The sequence below is a fragment of the Oscarella lobularis genome, chromosome 7 (genome assembly GCF_947507565.1).
Source record: "Oscarella lobularis chromosome 7, ooOscLobu1.1, whole genome shotgun sequence".
NCBI classification, from domain to species: Eukaryota; Metazoa; Porifera; class Homoscleromorpha; order Homosclerophorida; family Oscarellidae; genus Oscarella; species Oscarella lobularis.
In genome coordinates this window covers 1,789,994-1,809,042 of record NC_089181.1, presented here as the reverse complement: position 1 = coordinate 1,809,042, position 19,049 = coordinate 1,789,994, and the positions used below count along the sequence as shown (strand labels likewise).

Here is a 19,049-nt window from a genome sequence, read left to right as displayed (position 1 = left end):
CGCGCTCTACTAACGTTACGGACGTCGTAATACCAGCACATGGCAGTGTGATGGCACGCGGTTTTGCCGGCGATCTAAGGCTTCTAATACTGTCGTCTGTTCTCGCACTTGTCGCAATTGCGGCCTACTATAGTTTTGTGCATCAGTCGATCAGCGAGCGGAGAACAGAGCCAGTCGGAGGCTGGAAACTTGGAACGGCCCAAGACCTCGCGCTCCTCGACACACCGCGCTGCACGATCGAACGCAAAAGCGCTGCCTCTCTTACCAGCGACGAATTCGAAGCAAACTACCGTTACAAGAGCCCCATTATCGTCACATTTCCCAACGGGACAGCAGAATGGACGCGTCCGGATCTCTTCACGCGCTCCTCGCTCAGCAAACGCTACGGCGACTGGTCGATATCGTACGGAAACTCGCTCGAAATCGTTCGACAAGGCGGCGTCGGCAACGTTCGCTCGCCTTTCGACGATTTCGTGCGAAAACTCGATAACGCGACGACGCGAGACGAACCCATCTACGTTTTCGATCGAAATTTCTATCGCGACAGTGGCCTAGCGAAAACTCTTCGTCCGCCCGACTTCCTTCGCGTTTCCAGCGACACCGACGCGAGTTTTTTCTTTATGGGCGGTTCGCGATCGGGCGTGAGTTTTCACAAGCACGCCGACGCGTGGAACGGCGTCGTTTACGGTCGAAAGCGTTGGTTTCTCTATCCGCCCGAGACGACGCCGCCCGGCGGCGTGTGGCCGGGTTTCAGTCAGCTCGAGTGGTTCCGGAAGGTCTATCCGCAATTGGACGACGCTAAATTACCGTTGGAATGCATTCAGGAAGCCGGGGAGATTTTGTATCTGCCCGAGTCTTATTATCACGGCACGTTGAACATTGGAGACACGTTGGCTGTGGGATGGCAGAAGAAAGAGGCCGTGTTGCCGGTGGAAAGAATCATCTATGACTGCACCGAGATGTTCAATCAGTTGAATGGCGTGTCGAATAATCGAGAACGCGTGGTGTTGTACGAGAAAATTGCGAAGAAGTACGGGGAAATGGTCGAGATGTTGCCGTCTTCTTCGGAAGCTCATCACAAGTTTGGGGAAATGTTATTTGAAAGTGGGAAGAAGGACGAGGGAATGTCGATGATTCAAAAGGCTATTGAGATCGATCCTCTATTTGTCATTGCGTACACGACATTGGCTCAATATCTAATAGACGTAGGGAATACGGACGAAGCTGAGCGACTTTGCAGAAAGGCATTCGATTTAAATCCAATGCACGTTGACGTGAATCTGGCATTTGCCCACGTGACTTTGGAACGAGGAGATTTGAAGTCGGCTCTGCGGTTGTACAAGAGAGCAGCCGTTTTGAATCCCTCGAACCCGTTTTGTTTTGAACAGATGGCGTCTATTTATGAAGATTTAGGCTATTTCAGCGAAGCAAAGCGCATGATGAAAAAGGTTGACGCACTTAGATCAGAAGAAGATGAAACAGATTGAAATTAGCTCCAGGGTAATCCCCAGTCCTTCCGAGAAGTTGACATCTCGTGAGGGATCACGTGCATTGAAGTGGGGATTTGTTTTTTTGCGGTGCCTTGTACGGTTCCAGTCGCAAAACGACGTCAAGGCGAGTTCTGCGCTTTCAGTGCTTTCCATTCCCTATATCTTGACGCTTGCATGTGAGCATCCGATGTCGACGCGTGCTCTTCCATCGCACAAGTGCTTGCGTTCTGCGGCTTGCGTGCGAAAATCGTGCGAAAATCATGCAAACTAGCTAAGCAATAACGTGAATCATTTATTTATTTCGGCAGTTGACTTGGACCGGAAATGCTCGGAGGAAAATTTCTGTTCTTCGGTTTGGTATTTGACGTGCTTCTTTTCTACGTCGTTGGCTCTCATTTTCGAGGAGGAATTATTACGTGGAAGCCCGATCCCGTCGTCGCGAGAAAGGTAGAACTGAAACGACGTCACGTGGCCTTGTTTTCTCACGCTGCTTGGGATGCGTCATAGGTGACGTTTTCTTTCCAACTTGGCTGGAGACGATCCAGCTCCTTTTGCAACGACACGACAATTTCTTCCTCATCACTGATTGGATTTGGTTCATGGTCATGTCTTTCTGGCTGCAGTGCAAATCCAGTGAGTACAGCGCAAATGCACTGTACTGGGTACAGCGTGACGGAAGACTGGTCACAAGGAGAAAACACGTTTAATTATACTTTCAGTACTGATGGACCTTTTGTGATTGGGTTAGTCAAACTGCACTATGACCTATTCTCTACGTGGTAACGTTCTTCGTTTATGCAGTTTTACTGGTTGTTGCTGGATATCGTCACTTGTAGTCGGCCGTGATGGTGATTGGATCGTATCAACTACCATTGATCTGAACGTTCGTCGTGATACTGGAAAAATCAATTCATCGCCGATTTCAGCAACATCTCCCATCATTCGACTAAAGCAACACTGTTCCTATTCTCTGCCTATTCACACTGACGATCCAGATGGCGATAAGGTGAGATGTCGCTGGGCAGTGAGAACTGATTCGATGAACGAGTGTGGAGGCGTTTGCAATTCTCTTAGCGGAGCTATTTTGGACGAAGTAAAGACGACCGTGTCAGCGTTAAAATGTTTGCTAAAGGATTTTTTAGGATCCCTGTGTCATTCACTATAAAGCGACCACGCTGGGATTGCACGCTGTTGCATTGACGCTAGAAGATTTTCCAAATCCGGCCATATCATCCAAACCCCTAAGTACTGTTCCGCTTCAGTTTCTTCTGAAGATCGAAAACACCGGCAGCACATGTGAAGCAGGAATCAGCTACACTTCCGACACGCTGGTGCAAAAGGAATGCGTAGCAGTTGAACTAGGGAAAAGGTTTGCGGCTCGAATTGGAGTTGTTGAAAATACCACGAAGTCAGTTGACAGAGATCGTTGCTTTGTAGCGATGTAATAGACTCTCTTTTAGGCTTGCCGATGTGTTATTGGTCAACCCAGTAGGGTTCACGAAATCTGCGATTTTAGGCAGTCACCCAATGAGGTATGTAAATGCGGAGTGGACTCCTCTGCAAAGTCAAAAGGGTTTGAACGTCTTCTGTTTTACTGCCATTGATGATATCGGGTAAGCAAGGAATCGACACTTGTAAATTAAAGTTTTTATCTTGGTTAGTAATGCTCTTGAGCAACGTTGCGTGACGATCATAGTCGGAGGTACTTTTCGTTTATACATGTATAACTGTACGTCTATAGCTCTGTCCCTATCTTCGAAGCGCTTCCTCCTAAGCTGATTCAAAAAAGCGAAACGCCGAAAAATGAGAGCGCTAACGTCGATGTCTTCACGAGAAAGTTTTCCATAACCTTTGATCAAGAGGTACGCTAAAATTTGCGCACTAAACGATATTGTGATATGCTGCACGATCAGATAAGGCGTCCAGCTCGATCCAAGTATATCACTGTGAATTCTGTTGACGAGAGCGGCACCGTGAGAGTCGTCGCCAAGCTAGACACGTCATCTTCATCCGCTGTACTTGTCAGCAATAGAACGCTGACGTTCTATCTTTATGGCAATCTTAATGCCGGATACCTCCATCCCAACTCTTCTCACTTTGTGTCAATGGATCGCGGCTCGGTGGTTGGGCTACAAGCGTGCGCAAACAGTGGCGTTCCCTTCGAAGGCATTCAGGATAAGATTGCGTGGTCTTTCACTACAGGTAAACCGCAACGCATCCTGAGTTGTGCTTTAGTTATTCTGGCCTAATTGAGGTACCCCTGCAATTCATCCGTGCGAAAAAGACGGACGCGGAACTTGTCAGAAATACTGTGATTTTCGCGATAACAAGTACACGTGCTACTGCGACAAAGAGGAGGTTTTGGCTCCAAATGAACACACGTGCATTCCAAAGAACGGAGTGTCCGGCTGCTCAAATAATTGTAGTGGTAACGGAGCTTGCATTGGCCCCAAAGTGTGCAACTGCCGGATCGGCTGGGAAGGCGACGCATGTCAAGATCCTGTCTGCTCTCACGTCGCCGGCTGCTCTGGTCACGGCCTGTGCGTGTCACCGGACGTCTGTGCATGCGACGCAGGCTGGGGTGGACCGGCTTGCTCGGTCGATCAATGCTCGATCTACCGAAGCTGCTCGTCTTGCACCGCCACCGTCGGTTGCGGCTGGTGCGACGATCTGCGTCGATGCGTTGCAGGATTTGGGAGTGGGGCCTCGTCGTTGTCGTGCCCTTCGTGGCGTTATTATGATTGTCGCACTGTGAGTGCCAGTAAAACGACCACGTGCTCAGCTCATTCGAAGAACGTTGACTGTGCTGGCTGTCAATTGGTTACCCCGTTCAAGCCGTCGGGGCCAGGCAGTTTGCAGTACTGTTTTGACTTTCGAGGCTCTTGCGACAGATACGCCGAGTGCTTCACAGTCGGGGACTGTCCGTCGTGGAACGAAACAGCTTGTCCTCTAGGCAGACCAACGTCAGTTACAAGTAGAAAACGCAGAGGTATGCTACCGTACATCTAACTATTGATATGACAACCCTCGTTTAGAAACTAATAATAAACGAGTTTCCAACTTCAATTCAATCGCTTGTCGTGGAAAAACTAAAGTGGACGTTCGTGAACCCAGGGCTAAGGGGCAAGCCGTCGTTGAAGAAACCGTGCGATTGATTGCAGACAGTGGCATTTTTCCTAACGATCACGGACTTCTGAGAAAGATAGCTTGGGTTGAAAGCAGAGACGGTACACACTCGTCCACCTTTCGCGATCCAACGTCGGAGGCAGGGGTAGGAATTTGGCAGATGGACAAGACGACATTTGAAGACTTGAGGAACAACTACTTGAAGAGAAAGAAAGAATTAGTACAAAAGATTATCTCAACATTTGGCATCGACCTGACAAGCGTTAGCAGAGAGGACTTGTACGAGTCACTCATCGCAGCTCTTTATGCAAGAGTACTACTCGTAAGATTTCCAGAGGCTATTCCAAGCGATGACAAAGGTCAGGCTAAATACTGGAAAGATCACTACAATACTAAAAGTGGAAAAGGAACTCCAGAAAAGTTTTTGAATGATATGCGGAATCTGCCGAGGGCTGACCAAGGTGCGTTCGTCTGCTTTTTATTCATCTACGACCTAATGCAATGTCTATAGGTTGTATTCACGGAGTTCCGGATCCAAAGAACAAGTGCAAGTGCTTCTGTGAAACTGGATTTAGAGGCGAAAACTGTGATCAGCCCGACTGCGGATGTTCTTGCGCCAACGGCGGAGTGTGTCTTCTCGCGCCGGACGGTAGCTCAAATCATAACTGCGTCTGCCGTTGGAGATTTCAGGGCAGATGTTGTGAAATAGTACCCCCAGGAGGCGCCCGGGGAGATCCTCATCTACGAACCATTGACGGTAATAAAAACCTCTAAAAAGTCTGCTATTTTTAAGCCTTCTTACGCAACAGGCAAAAGTTACGACTACTTTGATATCGGCGTGTACTGGGGATGCATTAGTCGCGAGAACGAGTTTGGGGTTCAATTGGCCTTTTTTCGGCACAAAGGAACGTCTCTAGTAGGAGGAGCTGCTCTCAAGTTCGGCACAGGCGTAGTGACAGCCGTTACCCATGAAAGCCCCACAGGCATTCCTCTACTGCGGTACAAGCGAAAGTTTAATATTTTTGAGTGTGCTTTACTAAACCCTCGCAGGTTAAACGGAAAAGAAATAAAAGCGACACCAAGTTTGCAGTTCTCTGTGGATGATGTTCGTGTCGTCTTCAGCAACGAAACCGGCTTTTTCGTCATTTTCTTTCAATACGAAAACGGAATTACGTACACCATTGAAACGCATTACAGTCCGGTGCTGGAACGTCAGTTCATGAATGTTCTACTTGGTCCTTCGAGTGCTCTCGAAGGAAAAACGAGTGGACTTTGTGGGAAAATGGACGGCATTCAAGTCAACGACTTTACAGGTCCGGATGGAGCAGTCTACGACGACGCCATTCGTTTTGGAGATTCGTGTACGTTGGTTACTGGTGGATTTTATTGAATATGAAGCTTTGTATTTCAGGGAGAATTGATGCTTATGAATTAGACAGTGGCACTTACTGGTCTTATAACAGCTCAAATTTCAATTTTTCTGACGTGAGTGGGAAGGAGTATATCGATCCCAGCCACTCTCCATTATACAATATTTCGGATCACAACGTCATAACTGAACAGGTATTTCCTATTAGTCAAGCGAGAATCATGTGTTACAGATTAAAACCAGGATGCGGAGAAAATCTGCGCAAAATACGGTTTGTCTGGATCCCTTCTTAGGAGCTGCAGATTTGATTTGGTTGCTACTGGTGACGAAACATTAGCGAAGAACAGTGGATTCCAAATCGGTGCAAATGTAATTGTGATTATTGATGCGAGAAATAATGTGCTGCTCTTTTGGTAGGAGTTTGCCCCAACGACTGCTCCAATCGCGGCGCATGCATAAATGGAACTTGTTTCTGCTATGCTCTTTGGTCTGGTCCCGACTGTAGCCAAGGTACATATTGGCGAGTAACATATGGTTCGATATCGTTGTGTTGTTGCAGGTGGCTGCGAGAATTGTTCTTCTAATAGCGTATGCCAGAACGGATTTTGTCAGTGCAAGTTGGGCTATGTAAGAGAGAAGAAAAGATGCGTGAAAGGTTGGCTGCACGTGCATCTAACTCGTTATTGCGAACGCGCTACTTCTAGCAAACTGTGTCGCCGTAAACAACTGCACGTCGCCTCTGCACGGCCTCTGTATTAGTGCCGGCGAATGCCTTTGCAGTCCTGGCTTCACTGGCTCAGACTGCAGTCAAACGACTGCTTGCACGGTGTCTTGCTCTGTTCACGGCGTTTGCGGCGAAGGAGGTGGGTGCGTTTGCGATCCTAACTGGAGCGGCGATGATTGTTCTGTTCCGAATTGCAACGATCTCCAGAACTGTTCAGGTATCATCCTATAATACCTCGCGTTAGTCTCTTACCAACTGTACATTGCTCGCAGGTCACGGACTGTGTACCGATGCAACTTGTCGTTGCAACCCGGGCTGGTCTGGCAGCAGTTGCAGTCTTCCATCTTGCGTCAATGTTGATGATTGTTCGGGAAATGGAGAGTGCATCGCTTCAGATCAATGTCTCTGTTACGAAGGCTTTGCTCTTCCCAACTGTTCAGAGCCAATTGCATGCGCTTCTTTGTCTAACTGCAGTGGCAATGGCGTCTGTCTGTCGAATGCGTCGTGTTTATGCTACGAAGGCTACGCTGGATCGTCTTGCGAATATCCACTGTGCCCGTCAGGCTGCTCAAATCAGGGACGTTGCGTCGAGGCGAATTTCTGTGAGTGCAATCGAGGCTGGACGGGCTTCAGCTGCAACGAACCATCGTGTGAAGAACACAATTATTGCAGCGGTGAGAAAACTGAAGTGCACATAAAATAAATAAAAAATAAACTAATACATTAATTGTTTTTAGGCAATGGAATGTGTGTAGATTTTGATCTATGCGTTTGCAGTGAAAATTGGACAGGACCATCGTGCAATGTTCCTGACTGTCCCATCAATGGTTCGTCCCAGAAGTGCTTCGGTCACGGCATATGCGTCGGACCGGGCCTGTGCTCCTGTGCTCCAGGATACTTCGGTGATTACTGTCAAGAAGGTAGACGCGCGCAAATTGTGCTCTAAAAAAGTCGTTTGTGAACTGATTGCTACAGGTAATCCGTATGAAGCCACGTGCAACAGTTCTTGGTCTGTTCAGCGAGATCTCTGGATCAATGACTATAAATCGTGGACAGACGCTGTGTCGCGGTGTTCTCCACTAGATCCTCAAGCATTGAACGCCAGCACTGCCGCGTCTCCCGTCGAACAGTGGAATGCTATGCAAAGGGACTATATCAATTCGCTGGAATTGTGGTTAAAAATCTATTCAAGGAGTCTTGGACTGCCAGCTACAGTTCCAATCGACGACAACCTTTCTCTCGAACAACAGTGGGGCTCTGTGCTGACGTTCGCAAACAAGGTAGGTCTCTCGCGGAGAATGCTTTTGTAGCAAACATTTGCCTTCCAGGCCTATGACTCGTGGTACGAGCACGTTGGTAATTCCAATGGATTTTCAAAGCCTTCGCTGCCAAGTGACGTATGCCAAAATTCTCGTGTCGACGATTGGAATCAACATGTGTTTATTGGCCGTTACGCCAGAGAAAATGGCAAGTGTGGATAAGTACCAACTATGTGTATTAATTAAACGACTTATGTTTGTGAATAAACAGTACTGCAATAGGCAGCTATGGCTTATCTTTTCGTCTCGAGCCAACGTTCTAGTGCCGGTGATTCAGTAAGCTGAATTGCGACCCCCTAAGCGGCCAGGCGCACGATGAGAAAAGTCAATGCAGCTTTAAATAAGGTGATTTAATAAATGAACGTATTCAAATCTTGCGTCGGGGTAATTCCCCCCCCGTCTTTTAGAAAGGGTTTCCGAGAAGTTCACATCTTGTGAGGTATCACGTGCATCAAAGCGGGTCTAATTCTGTTGCGTCAATTTGCTGTTTGGCGGTACTTTGTATGGTTTCAATCACAGAATAGCGTCAAGGCGAGTATTGCGGGCCGGCTCTTTTGATGCCCGTATTCTTTTTCTTTGTTTGCTTGCATGGAAGCACAAGCTACGCTTTTGCATCACCCCAGGTGCAAATTTCGTTGGACTTGCGTGCGACGGCTTTCGTGCGCAAGATGGTGCAGCAAGAGCGTGCTTAATTAATTAATCTCTCTTTTTTTGTAGTTCTTCAACCGGAAATGCTCGGGGAAAAAATCTTGTTGTTCTGTCTCATATTCAACATGCTTTGTTTCTACGTCCTTGCAACTCATTTTCGCGGGGGAATTATTACGTGGAAGCCCGATCTCGTCGACGCAAGAAAGGTTGTTCAACTGATAACAAACTCACGTGGCCCTTTTCTTTTACGATTCGCAGGTTACGTTTTCTTTTCGGCTCGGCTGGAGACGATCTTTCTCTTCGAATATGTTTTGCGACGACACGACGATTTCTTCATCGTCACTTATTGGGGTTGGCTCGTGGTCATGTCTTTCTGGCTGCAGTGTGAACCCAGTCAGTACAGCACAAATGTACTGCACTGGGTACAGTGTGACGGAAGACTGGTCACTAGGGGAAAACACGTTTGATTATACTTTTAGCACAGATGGACCTTTCGTGATCGGGTCAGTCAAAGCTGTAGCCTCTTGTTCACGTGGTAGCGTATTTGCTTTGTGCAGTTTTACAGGTTGTTGCTGGATATCGTCACTCGTAGTCGGCAAGGATGGCGACTGGGTTGTGTCGACTACAGTTGATCTAAGCGCTCGTCCGGATACTGGAAAAATCAATTCGTCACCGATTTCGGCAACATCACCCATCATTCGACTACAGCAAAACTGTTCTTATTCTCTACCTGTTCACACCGACGATCCAGATGGTGACAAGGTGAGATGCCGATGGGCAGTAAAAACTGATTCGGTAGACGAATGCGGAGACGTTTGCAACGGTCTTAGTGGAGCTGTTTTGGACGACGTAAAGACGATTGTTGAATTTTTTTCCTTCGCTGAATTTTTTCTTAGGATCCCTGTGTCATTCACTATAAAGCAAGCACGCTGGGATGGCACGCGGTGGCACTGACACTAGAAGATTTTCCAGATCCTACGATATCAGCAAAACCTTTAAGTTCTGTACCGCTTCAGTTTCTGCTGAAAGTCGAAAACACCGGCAGCACGTGCGGAGCGGGGATCAGTTACGCTTCTGACACGTTGGCAGACAATGGCTGCGTGGCAGTCGAACCGGGAAAAACGTTCACAGCTCAAATTAGGGTTGTTGAAAATACCACTAAGTAAAACCATCGCGTCGACGCGTGACACAGTTGCAAAGTCTCGTTTAGGCTACGTGAAGTGTCGCTAGTCAGCCCAAGAGGACTCACAAAATCGGCTATTATAGGCAGTCATCCACTTAGATATGTCAACGTACAATGGACTCCTCTACCGAGTCAGTACGGTCTGCACGTCTTTTGTTTTACTGCTATGGATGACATCGGGTAAGCAAAACAACAGCACTGGTATAAAAATGTCATTTTGTTTAAAGAAATGCTCTTGAACAACGTTGCGTGACAATCATAGCTGGAGGTACATTGTGCTATGGGTTTATGCTACACTCTATTTTATCTGTTTTTTTTTATTTAAGCACTTCCTCCCAAATCGATTCTGAAAAGCGAAACGCCAAAAAATAACAGCGCTAACGTCGATGTCTTCACGAGAGAGTTTTCTATAACCTTTGATCAAGAGGTACGCTAAAAATTGTACACTAAACGATATCGTGATATGCTGCACAATCAGATAAGGCGTCCAGCTCGATCCAAGTATATCACTGTGAATTCTGTTGATGAGAACGGCATCATGAAAGTCGTTGCCACTCTAGACACGTCCTCTTCATCAGCTGTAGTTGTGAACAACAGAACATTGACATTTTATCTTCCCGGCAATGTCAACACTGGGTATTTGCATCCCAATTCTATTCATTTTGTGTTAATGGATCGCGGCTCGGTCGTTGGATTGCAAGCATGTGCAAGCAGCGGCGCTCCTTTCGAAGGCATTCATGATAAAACGACGTGGTCTTTCGGAACAGGTGAGACTTCTTTTTGTGCGTTGTGTATTAGTCAATGACATTCTGGCCTAATAGGCACCCCTGCAATTCATCCATGCGAAATAGACGGACGCGGACCTTGTCAAGGATACTGTGATACTGACGGTAACAACTACGTTTGCTTCTGCGACCAGAATGAAGAGTTGGCCCCAAATGAACACACGTGCATTCCAAAGAACGGAGTGTCCGGCTGCTCAAATAATTGTAGTGGTAACGGAGTTTGCATTGGCCCCGAAGTATGCAACTGTCGCATCGGCTGGGAAGGCGACGCATGTCAAGATCCTGTCTGCTATCGCGTCGCCGGCTGCTCTGGTCACGGCCTGTGCGTGTCACCGGACGTCTGTGCATGCGACGCAGGCTGGGGTGGACCGGCTTGCTCGGTCGATCAATGCTCGATCTACCGAAGCTGCTCGTCTTGCACCGCCACCGTCGGTTGCGGCTGGTGCGACGATCTGCGTCGATGCGTTGCAGGATTTGGAAGCGGGGCCTCGTCGTTGTCGTGCCCTTCATGGCGTTATTACGATTGTCGCACAACGAGTGCCCGTGAAACGACCACATGCTCACCTCGCTTGAAAAACATCGACTGTGCTGGCTGTCAGTTGGATACCCCGTTCAAGTCGTCGGGGCCAGGCAGTTTGCAGTACTGTTCTGACTTTCGACGTTCTTGCGACAGATACGCCGAGTGCTTCACAGCCGGCGACTGTCCGTCGTGGAACGAAACAGCTTGTCCTCTAGGCAGACCAACGTCAGTCACAAGTAGAAAACGCAGAGGTATGCTACCGTAGATTTAACTGTTACTATTGATATGACAACCCTCGTTTAGAAGCGAATAATAATTCCAAATTCAATTCAATTGGCTGCCGTGGAAAAACGAAAGTAGACGTTTTTGAACCTAGGGCTAAGGGGCAAGCCGTCGTTGAAGAAACCGTGCGACTGATTGCAGACAGTGGCATTTTCCCTAATGGTCACGGACTTCTGAGAAAGATAGCTTGGGTTGAAAGCAGAGATGGTACACACTCGTCCACCTTTCGCGATCCAACGTTGGAGGCAGGAGTAGGAATTTGGCAGATGGACAAGACGACATTTGAAGACTTGAGGAACAACTACTTGAAGAGAAAGAAAGAATTAGTACAAAAGATTATCTCAACATTTGACATCGACCTGACAAGCGTTAGCAGAGAGGACTTGTACGAGCCACTCATCGCAGCTCTTTATGCAAGAGTACTACTCGTAAGATTTCCAGAGGCTATTCCAAACGATGACAAAGGCCAGGCTAACTACTGGAAAAAATATTATAATACTGAAAGCGGAAAGGGAACTGTACAAAAGTTCTTGGATGATGTAGAGAGCATACCAAAGAGCAGCAAAGGTGCATTAGCCCTAGTTTTATCTATAACCCAATTGTAATGTAGTTTCTAGTAGGTTGTTTCCGAGGAGTTCCCGATCCGAATGACAACTGCAAGTGCTTTTGTGAAACGGGTTTCAAAGGAGAAAACTGTGATCAGCCCGACTGCGGATGTTTTTGCGCCAACGGCGGAGTGTGTCTTCTCGCGCCGGACGGTAGCTCAAATCATAACTGCGTCTGCCGTGGGAGATTTCAGGGCAAATGCTGCGAGATAGTACCCCCACGAGGCGCCTGGGGAGATCCTCATCTACAAACCATTGACGGTAAACACGCAAGACTTTGACCGTCTAATTTTAGAGTCGTCTCTTAGGCAAGAGTTATGACTACTTTGATATCGGCGTGTACTGGGGATGCGTCAGTAGGGAGAACGATTTTGGAGTTCAGTTGGCCTTTTTTCAGTACAATGGGACATCTCTAGTAGGAGGAGCTGCTCTCCAACTTGGTAACGGAGTGGTGACAGCCGTTACCAATAAAAGCCCGACAGGCATTCCTCTACTGCGGTGAAACACTATAATTTTGAATAGGATGTGTTTAATTAATTAATTAATTAATTGAGCGTTTGCAGGTTGAACGGAACCGAAGTGAAAGTGGCACCCGAACTACAGTTGTCTGTAGACAATGTTCGTGTCGTCGTTAGCAACGAAACCGGCTTTTTCATCATTTTTTTTCAATACAAGAACGGAATTACGTATACAATTGAAACGCATTACAGTGCTATCTTGGGACGTCAGTACCTGAACGTTCGTCTTGGCGCTTCGAGTGCCCTCGAGGGAAAGACTAGTGGACTTTGCGGAGAAATGGATGGAAATGTAGCCAATGACTTCACAGGTCCAGACGGAGCGGTCTATAACGATGCTGTTAGTTTTGGAAATTCGTGTACGTTACTGTCTGTTAAATTGAATTGTGTGTACTGAACTTTGTATTTCAGGGAGAATTGATACTCATTCATCGGAAGGTGGTACTTACTGGTCTTATAACAGTTCAAATTTCTATCCGGCGGACGTGAGCGGAAAGGAGTATAACGATGCTAGCCACGTTCCATTGTATCGTATTTCTGATCACAATGCCATGACCGTACAGGTATTTCTTATTGCATACAGTGATCACGCGTTACAGAATGTGCGTATGATCAGAGTACGGAGCAAATCTGCGCAGACCAAGGTTTATCAGGAATCTTTCTTGAAAATTGCAAATTTGATCTGGTTGCTACTGGTGACGAAGCATTGGCAAAGAACAGCGGATTCCAAATTGGTGCAGTGATCATAATTGTTATGAGTAAAATTATTAATCTGGTTCATTTTTGTAGGAGTTTGTCCTGACGACTGCTCTAATCGTGGCGCATGCATCGATGGAAATTGTTCTTGTTATGCTCTTTGGTCTGGCTCCGACTGCAGCCAAGGTACAAAATCAATACTTACAGTTTAGCGAGTGACAGGTTTTTGTTTGTTTCAGGAGGCTGCGAGGATTGTTCTTCCAATGGTGAGTGCCAGAACGGATTTTGCCAGTGCAAACTGGGTTATGTAAGAGAGAATGGGACATGCACCAGAGGTTAGGTCGCAACTAAGTGATCATTGCGAATGTTAGTTGTACTTCTAGCAAACTGTGACGACGTTAACAATTGCACTTCGCCTCTGCACGGCCTCTGTATTAACACTGGCGAATGTCTCTGCAGTCCCGGCTTCACTGGCTCGGACTGCAGTCAAGTGACGGTTTGCACGGTGCCTTGCTCTGTTCACGGCGTCTGCGGTGAAGGAGATCGATGCATCTGCAATCCTAACTGGAGCGGCGACGACTGTTCCGTTCCAGACTGCAACGATCTTCAGAACTGTTCAGGTGATAAAATAATATGTATCCTGCCTTTTTCATCTACTCTATAAACGCAGGTCACGGAGTATGCACTGCCAATGCAACTTGCTATTGCGATCCGGGCTGGTCTGGTAGCAGTTGCAGTCTTCCATCTTGCGTCAATGTTGATGATTGTTCGGGAAATGGAGAGTGCATCGCTTCAGATCAATGTCTCTGTTACGAAGGCTTTGCTCTTCCTAGCTGTTCAGAGCCAATTGCATGTGCTTCTTTGTCTAACTGTAGCGGCAATGGCGTCTGTCTGTCAAATTCGTCGTGTTTATGCTACGAAGGTTACGCTGGATCGTCTTGCGAATATCCACTGTGCCCGTCAGGCTGCTCAAATCAGGGACGTTGCGTCGGGGCGAATTTCTGTGAGTGCAATCGAGGCTGGACGGGCTTCAGCTGCAACGAGCCATCGTGTGAAGAATACAATTATTGCAGCGGTGAGAAAAACCGAAGGGCAAGACACGTTACTGATTGCTTCATTAATTAATCTGGTCATCGGTTTAGGTAATGGAATGTGCATAGAGTTTGATCTATGCGTTTGCAGTGCAAATTGGACAGGACCATCGTGCGATGTCCCTCACTGTCCAACAAATGGTTTGTCCCAGCAGTGCTTTGGCCACGGCATATGCGTCGGACCGGGCCTGTGCTCCTGTGATCCAGGCTTCTCCGGCGATTTATGTCAAGAAGGTATAGGCACGCGAAAATTGTGTAAGGAGTCGTTTTATAAACTGATTGCACAGGTAGTCTATATGAAGCCACGTGCAACAGCTCTTGGTCTTTTCAGCGAGATCTCTGGATTGATGAATACAAATTATGGACGAACGCCGTGTTACAGTGCCCTGCACTAAATTCTCAAGCGGGGATCGTCAGCTCTGCTGCGTCTCCTATCGAACAGTGGAATGTTGTGAAGAAGGACTATATTGATTCACTGCAATCTTGGTTGAATAGCTACTCGAAAATTCTTGGATTGCCAGCCACCGTTCCACTTGACGACAGCCTCCCTCTTGAACAACAATGGGATTCTCTGCTTGAATTTGCAAACGAGGTAACTCTAAATTGTTCTTTTCAAGTCCACGCGTAACGTTCAAGTTTGCTTTTAGGTTTATGATTTGTGGTACGAGAGCATGGGTAGAGTGAATGGATTCTCGAAGCCTTCACTGCCTAGCGTGTGCGAAAATTCTCGCGAAGACGATTGGAGTCAACATGTGGCTACTGGTCGTCACGCCAGAGAAAATGGAAAGTGCGGATGAGCTAGTAGTCTACTCATAACTTTGTGACGACTGTTCTGCTTTTTGTTCAGTGTTTGGCTCCTGTAGTATTGTACTGTTTTTTTAGCGCCCTTCTCTGATATCCGGGCACTTGGGATGAAACGACAAGCATCTGTGCCATGGCTGGAGCGAATAAAGCGAATAGGTAAGCATTTGCAGCTTTGCTTCGTGTCTAAGAGCGTTTTATTGCAGGTGCTTCGGTGAAAGGATTCTTGGGACCCCATAAAGCGTAGGTCGAAAAAGAAAAAGTCGATGGGACGCTCCCTACACTAACATTTCCACATCGCAAGTCTCAAGGCGATCGTCGACGACAATTCGAGTCAACTGTGCGGCGACGTGTCGACGTTCCTCGCCTGTTTGCACGAAGTGAACGAGGTGAGAAGAGAAGAAAGACGCAAAACAAAAAAGAAGATTCAAGAAGGTAGCTGTTTGTCAGGACCCAGTCACGCAGCTTCTGGTGGAAGTCTGCGACGGCATGAATCGATCGGTGGGCGGCGGCTGCACAACGCTCGTCAACATGATCTCCTTTTGGGCGAATCCGATCGCCGAGCTCGTTCGCAAAGTAAGTTCTATTATTCCCGGGAACTCATTTCCCGTCCATCGATACCTCCTCCCCCCCTGGGCCCAGGGCGTCGCCGTGCCCGTTTTGAACGCGCTGTTAGAAGACGCGTTGTTGGAATGCATTGGCGCGCTGAACGACGAGAGCTACGCCCTGGATATTAGCGAATGGGTGTCGATTTCTCCTCCGCTCTTTACCTGTCGGTTTGCGCCGCATTCCCTTTTCGCTAATTTATTCTTAACGAGTCGTTTTTGGAAGCGTCGGAATGCGACAAGGTCATGGGAATGGGAAGCTCTGTCGGTATGCACGACTCTCGGGCAATATCCGGTCATGCATCTGGGATAAGGAATGAGGATGACAAAGATAGCCGTGATGACGACGATGACTTTACCTTTGAGGAACCGGATTCTAAGGAGAAGGAACGTGTCTTACGCCTACGTCCAGAGATCGTTTCCTTCGCTTCCACTTTCACTTCCAAACGTTTTCGTTTGGAACAATGGGAAGATTTGGCCGACTTTAGGTGTCCGAAAAAATCACGAGACAATGACTCCTACATTACTCATCCTTGCTTTTGCATACATGTAGCCGCCTACTTAGTCACGGAAAAACGAACGAAATGGATCTACTATTGCGCAGCATGATTCACGACAAAAGCAACAAATTCCTGTAAGACGACCCAAACGGAAGCGCCCGCGCGCGCGCGCGCGCGAGAAAAACATCCCTTTCCTTCCGCGTAGATCTTTCGACGCCGATCGAATTCGATGTCGATCCGTCGTCGGCGGATGTGGAGCGGAACGCGCCGGTCTCGTCGCGCGCGGTCTCGTTTTCTCGTCGACAGACGGACACGTGCCGTCGCCAATTCCCTCGGCACCGACCAATCTACTCGTAGCGCTTCCCTATGTGTATTTGTTTCCGAATCCTAACACTGGGGGGCGTTGTTTCTCTAGATCGTTCTTGGAGACATCACAGCGCGATTTAGACACGCTGGATATATCGGCGAAGGTAAACAGTGGACGTCCGCCAAAGACTTCCAACAATCTAATCAATCGTGGGAATCGAGTTGGCTCGCTCGGATTCGAGTCGCGGTTAGAGACGTAAGTAGCGATTTGTCAAAAGCGGCTCGTCTGCCCACTCGTCCGTTATGCGCGGCACGCTCGATTTCTAGACAAACGCTGGCCTAATCGTCTGTCACGGTCGGATCGATTCGGTCGTCATTGATGTCTGCGCCGAATGTGGCGTGACGGCGCTGTGCGGCGTCGAATCGGCGCAGATCGGCGCGCTCGCCGAAGCTACCGGCGCCACTCGACTCACCTATCTTCATTTGGCGAAGCCGGTCAGTATGTGTGCTTCGCGATGGGGGATGCGTATAAATAAACATGTATGGCGCGAAAACTTAAGGAGCACGTGGGAAGAGCGGTGACGTTAGGCGTCGTCTGGTCAACGACGATCAACAAAGCTCGTCGCGGCGAGAGGGAAGAGTTCTTGATTTCAGGTGCATAACCTCGCGATGTCGGTGTTCCCACTTGAGGCCAATTACGCTGGCAACCGCACCACATTAGTGACACCGGAAACGCGTACCCGACAGTGCCTCGTCCCGCGAGGCACCACGAAATGCAGATGCAGGTGAGAAAATAAACAGGTTCGTAGAAACGAGGAAAGAGAACGACGTCTGTAGGGAAATTCGCACGATCGTTCTCTTCGCGCCAACGAACGATCTGGCACGAATTGCGCAGGCGCGCTTTGAAAGTTGCGTCGAGCGGATGCGAAGTGTTCTGCGTTCTCGCCGCGTTTTGCCCGGCGGCGGCGCAATTGAACTCTGTTGTGCCGCTCGACTTCGAAATTTCCGCTCCCGAGGCGACGGCGAGCTAAACGACGATCGACGTCACGTTTACGAAGCAGTAGCGGAAGGCCTCGAGGCTTACGCAGCCACCGTTCGGCTGGGAATCGCGCGCGACTCTGATTCGGTTTCAGTGCAAGATGCGACACGTGCGACGTGGGCGGGGACCTCGCACACTACGGATGAGCGGAAGTTGGATGCGATCGACGATTACGTAGCCAAGGTCGAAGGGTGGGAACGAGCGCTGGGAGTTGTTCGAGTTTGCTTGCACGCCGAATTGGGGACTTTCGAGTCCCTATAGATAATCGATATCTGTACGTTTGTTCTTCTCTCAGCAGGCGGGAACCATCTGGCTGCTGACCAGTGATTAGATCTCGTGCGATGGCGTCAGCGGAGGAGGGGCGTTCCACGCTATGGTTTGCAGAAGCCGTGAGAGTCGTGTGTTGCAAACACTGTTTTTGTTTCGCGCCGCGCCTTGGGGAAAGAAAATCTCCTTCTAGGTTCCGTACGCTCTCTACGCCATATTAAGGCACGCAATCGTCTAAAGAGCGGTTTCGAATTACGAACTAGAACGCGGATCCGCATCCCGGTTCTTACATCATACAGATCCCCACACTTATGCTAAAAATATTAGAGGTGAATGAGGAAATTGGCCATGTAACGCCTACAGGTCACGGAAAGGCGTGTCTTCGTAAAAGCATATAACAGCTCGCCCAGCGGCACCTGGTCTCATTCGCTTTGCGTCTGTTCATCGTCCTCATGTCGCCTCTCTTCGTAATTGCTTTCGTTGTCGCTCTTCTCAACGTCGACGCTGCGCCCATGTCTCTCGTCGACGTCGCTGCGCACTTGCGCACCCGTCGCTCTTCTGTCTCAATGAAAGACAGCCTGGTCAGCCCGCCGACCGGGTGCATCGGCGCCGCGAAGACTCTGCCCAATTCGAAATGCAGTGGTTGGTGCTCGAGCAACATCGAGTACTACGTCGAAAACGACGTTCACGAGAAATCGGAATCGTGCGCGCTCGTCCAGCCGGTCAACTCTAAGGGCGAAAAAGCGTCCTTGTCCGATTTCGAAGTGAAGCTCGTAACTTTCGCTTGCGCTGGTGCCTACACCACATCCGTTCAATATCACGTGCCGAAATACTGCGGATGCTTGCCGTATTCTCCTAGCGCTCTGAGTGTGTGCACTGCACATGGCCATCGCTGAGGCTCGTCGAGAACTTAGATGACTCTAGTTTCATTAGCAGCTGTTCTAATTCTAATTTTGTTATCGCTGATTAATTAATTATGATGATTACACTGGCTTTAGTAGGGTACGTGTAAGTCAAGAAAGCAGCACGTTACTTTTTATATATACTTTTCGTTGTGTTTGCGTTGTAAGCAAATTCCAGTTTGTAGCTAGAATAAACTAAAATGAGATCATTTGACGTGTACAGGCGTCACTTCTTAGCGTCCCCCACCTGCCTCGAATTGTTTTCTTTGCGGTCTG

At 48.3% G+C, this 19,049-nt stretch overlaps 4 protein-coding genes across 11 annotated transcripts; all 4 read left to right on the top strand.

Annotated features, from left to right (window-relative positions):
* The first annotated feature begins 42 nt into the window (after positions 1–42).
* Positions 43–1,487, top strand: LOC136188689 (jmjC domain-containing protein 8-like). Its single transcript, XM_065976458.1, has one exon. It carries the CDS (start codon positions 51–53, stop codon positions 1,485–1,487), a length of 1,437 nt encoding a protein of 478 aa, XP_065832530.1. The 5' UTR covers positions 43–50.
* A 47-nt stretch (positions 1,488–1,534) lies between these two features.
* LOC136188673 (uncharacterized) lies at positions 1,535–8,559 on the top strand. 5 transcript variants are annotated; one of them, XR_010670272.1, is made up of 25 exons: positions 1,535–1,614; positions 1,799–1,937; positions 1,998–2,233; positions 2,292–2,583; positions 2,633–2,898; positions 2,951–3,103; positions 3,152–3,192; positions 3,252–3,352; positions 3,404–3,692; positions 3,745–4,479; positions 4,526–5,077; positions 5,128–5,373; positions 5,426–5,615; positions 5,667–5,977; positions 6,028–6,179; positions 6,229–6,346; positions 6,403–6,495; positions 6,545–6,640; positions 6,690–6,926; positions 6,982–7,383; positions 7,447–7,629; positions 7,685–7,989; positions 8,038–8,180; positions 8,240–8,373; positions 8,436–8,559. XR_010670272.1 is itself a non-coding variant. In XM_065976433.1 (24 exons), the coding sequence occupies exons 2-24, from the start codon at positions 1,815–1,817 to the stop codon at positions 8,248–8,250; spliced, it is 5,271 nt and encodes a 1,756-aa protein (XP_065832505.1). In that variant the 5' UTR covers positions 1,613–1,739; positions 1,799–1,814; the 3' UTR covers positions 8,251–8,370. The 5 variants fall into 5 exon arrangements, 2 of the variants coding, with proteins under 2 accessions (XP_065832505.1, XP_065832504.1); XR_010670273.1 differs by having other exon boundaries at positions 1,608–1,666; XR_010670271.1 differs by having other exon boundaries at positions 1,613–1,739.
* LOC136188674 (uncharacterized) lies at positions 8,446–15,248 on the top strand. The gene is made up of 23 exons (XM_065976434.1): positions 8,446–8,559; positions 8,746–8,882; positions 8,935–9,179; positions 9,234–9,525; positions 9,573–9,838; positions 9,887–10,039; positions 10,087–10,127; positions 10,186–10,286; positions 10,338–10,626; positions 10,681–11,415; positions 11,468–12,013; positions 12,064–12,312; positions 12,360–12,549; positions 12,615–12,925; positions 12,978–13,129; positions 13,183–13,300; positions 13,356–13,448; positions 13,502–13,597; positions 13,646–13,882; positions 13,933–14,337; positions 14,405–14,587; positions 14,641–14,945; positions 15,001–15,248. Exons 2-23 carry the CDS (start codon positions 8,760–8,762, stop codon positions 15,148–15,150), a joined length of 5,280 nt encoding a protein of 1,759 aa, XP_065832506.1. The 5' UTR covers positions 8,446–8,559; positions 8,746–8,759; the 3' UTR covers positions 15,151–15,248.
* On the top strand, positions 15,114–18,982 carry LOC136188685 (Bardet-Biedl syndrome 12 protein homolog). Of its 4 annotated transcripts, XM_065976451.1 has the most exons (13): positions 15,114–15,313; positions 15,361–15,397; positions 15,459–15,543; positions 15,590–15,730; positions 15,797–15,926; positions 15,986–16,247; positions 16,313–16,393; positions 16,465–16,612; positions 16,675–16,821; positions 16,893–17,060; positions 17,126–17,219; positions 17,287–17,350; positions 17,403–18,982. In XM_065976451.1, the coding sequence occupies exons 1-13, from the start codon at positions 15,265–15,267 to the stop codon at positions 17,863–17,865; spliced, it is 1,869 nt and encodes a 622-aa protein (XP_065832523.1). In that variant the 5' UTR covers positions 15,114–15,264; the 3' UTR covers positions 17,866–18,982. The 4 variants fall into 4 exon arrangements, with proteins under 4 accessions (XP_065832523.1, XP_065832526.1, XP_065832524.1 ...); XM_065976454.1 differs by lacking the exon at positions 15,114–15,313 and having other exon boundaries at positions 15,360–15,397; positions 15,594–15,730; XM_065976452.1 differs by lacking the exon at positions 15,114–15,313 and having other exon boundaries at positions 15,365–15,543; positions 15,605–15,730.
* Positions 18,983–19,049: the final 67 nt, after the last annotated feature.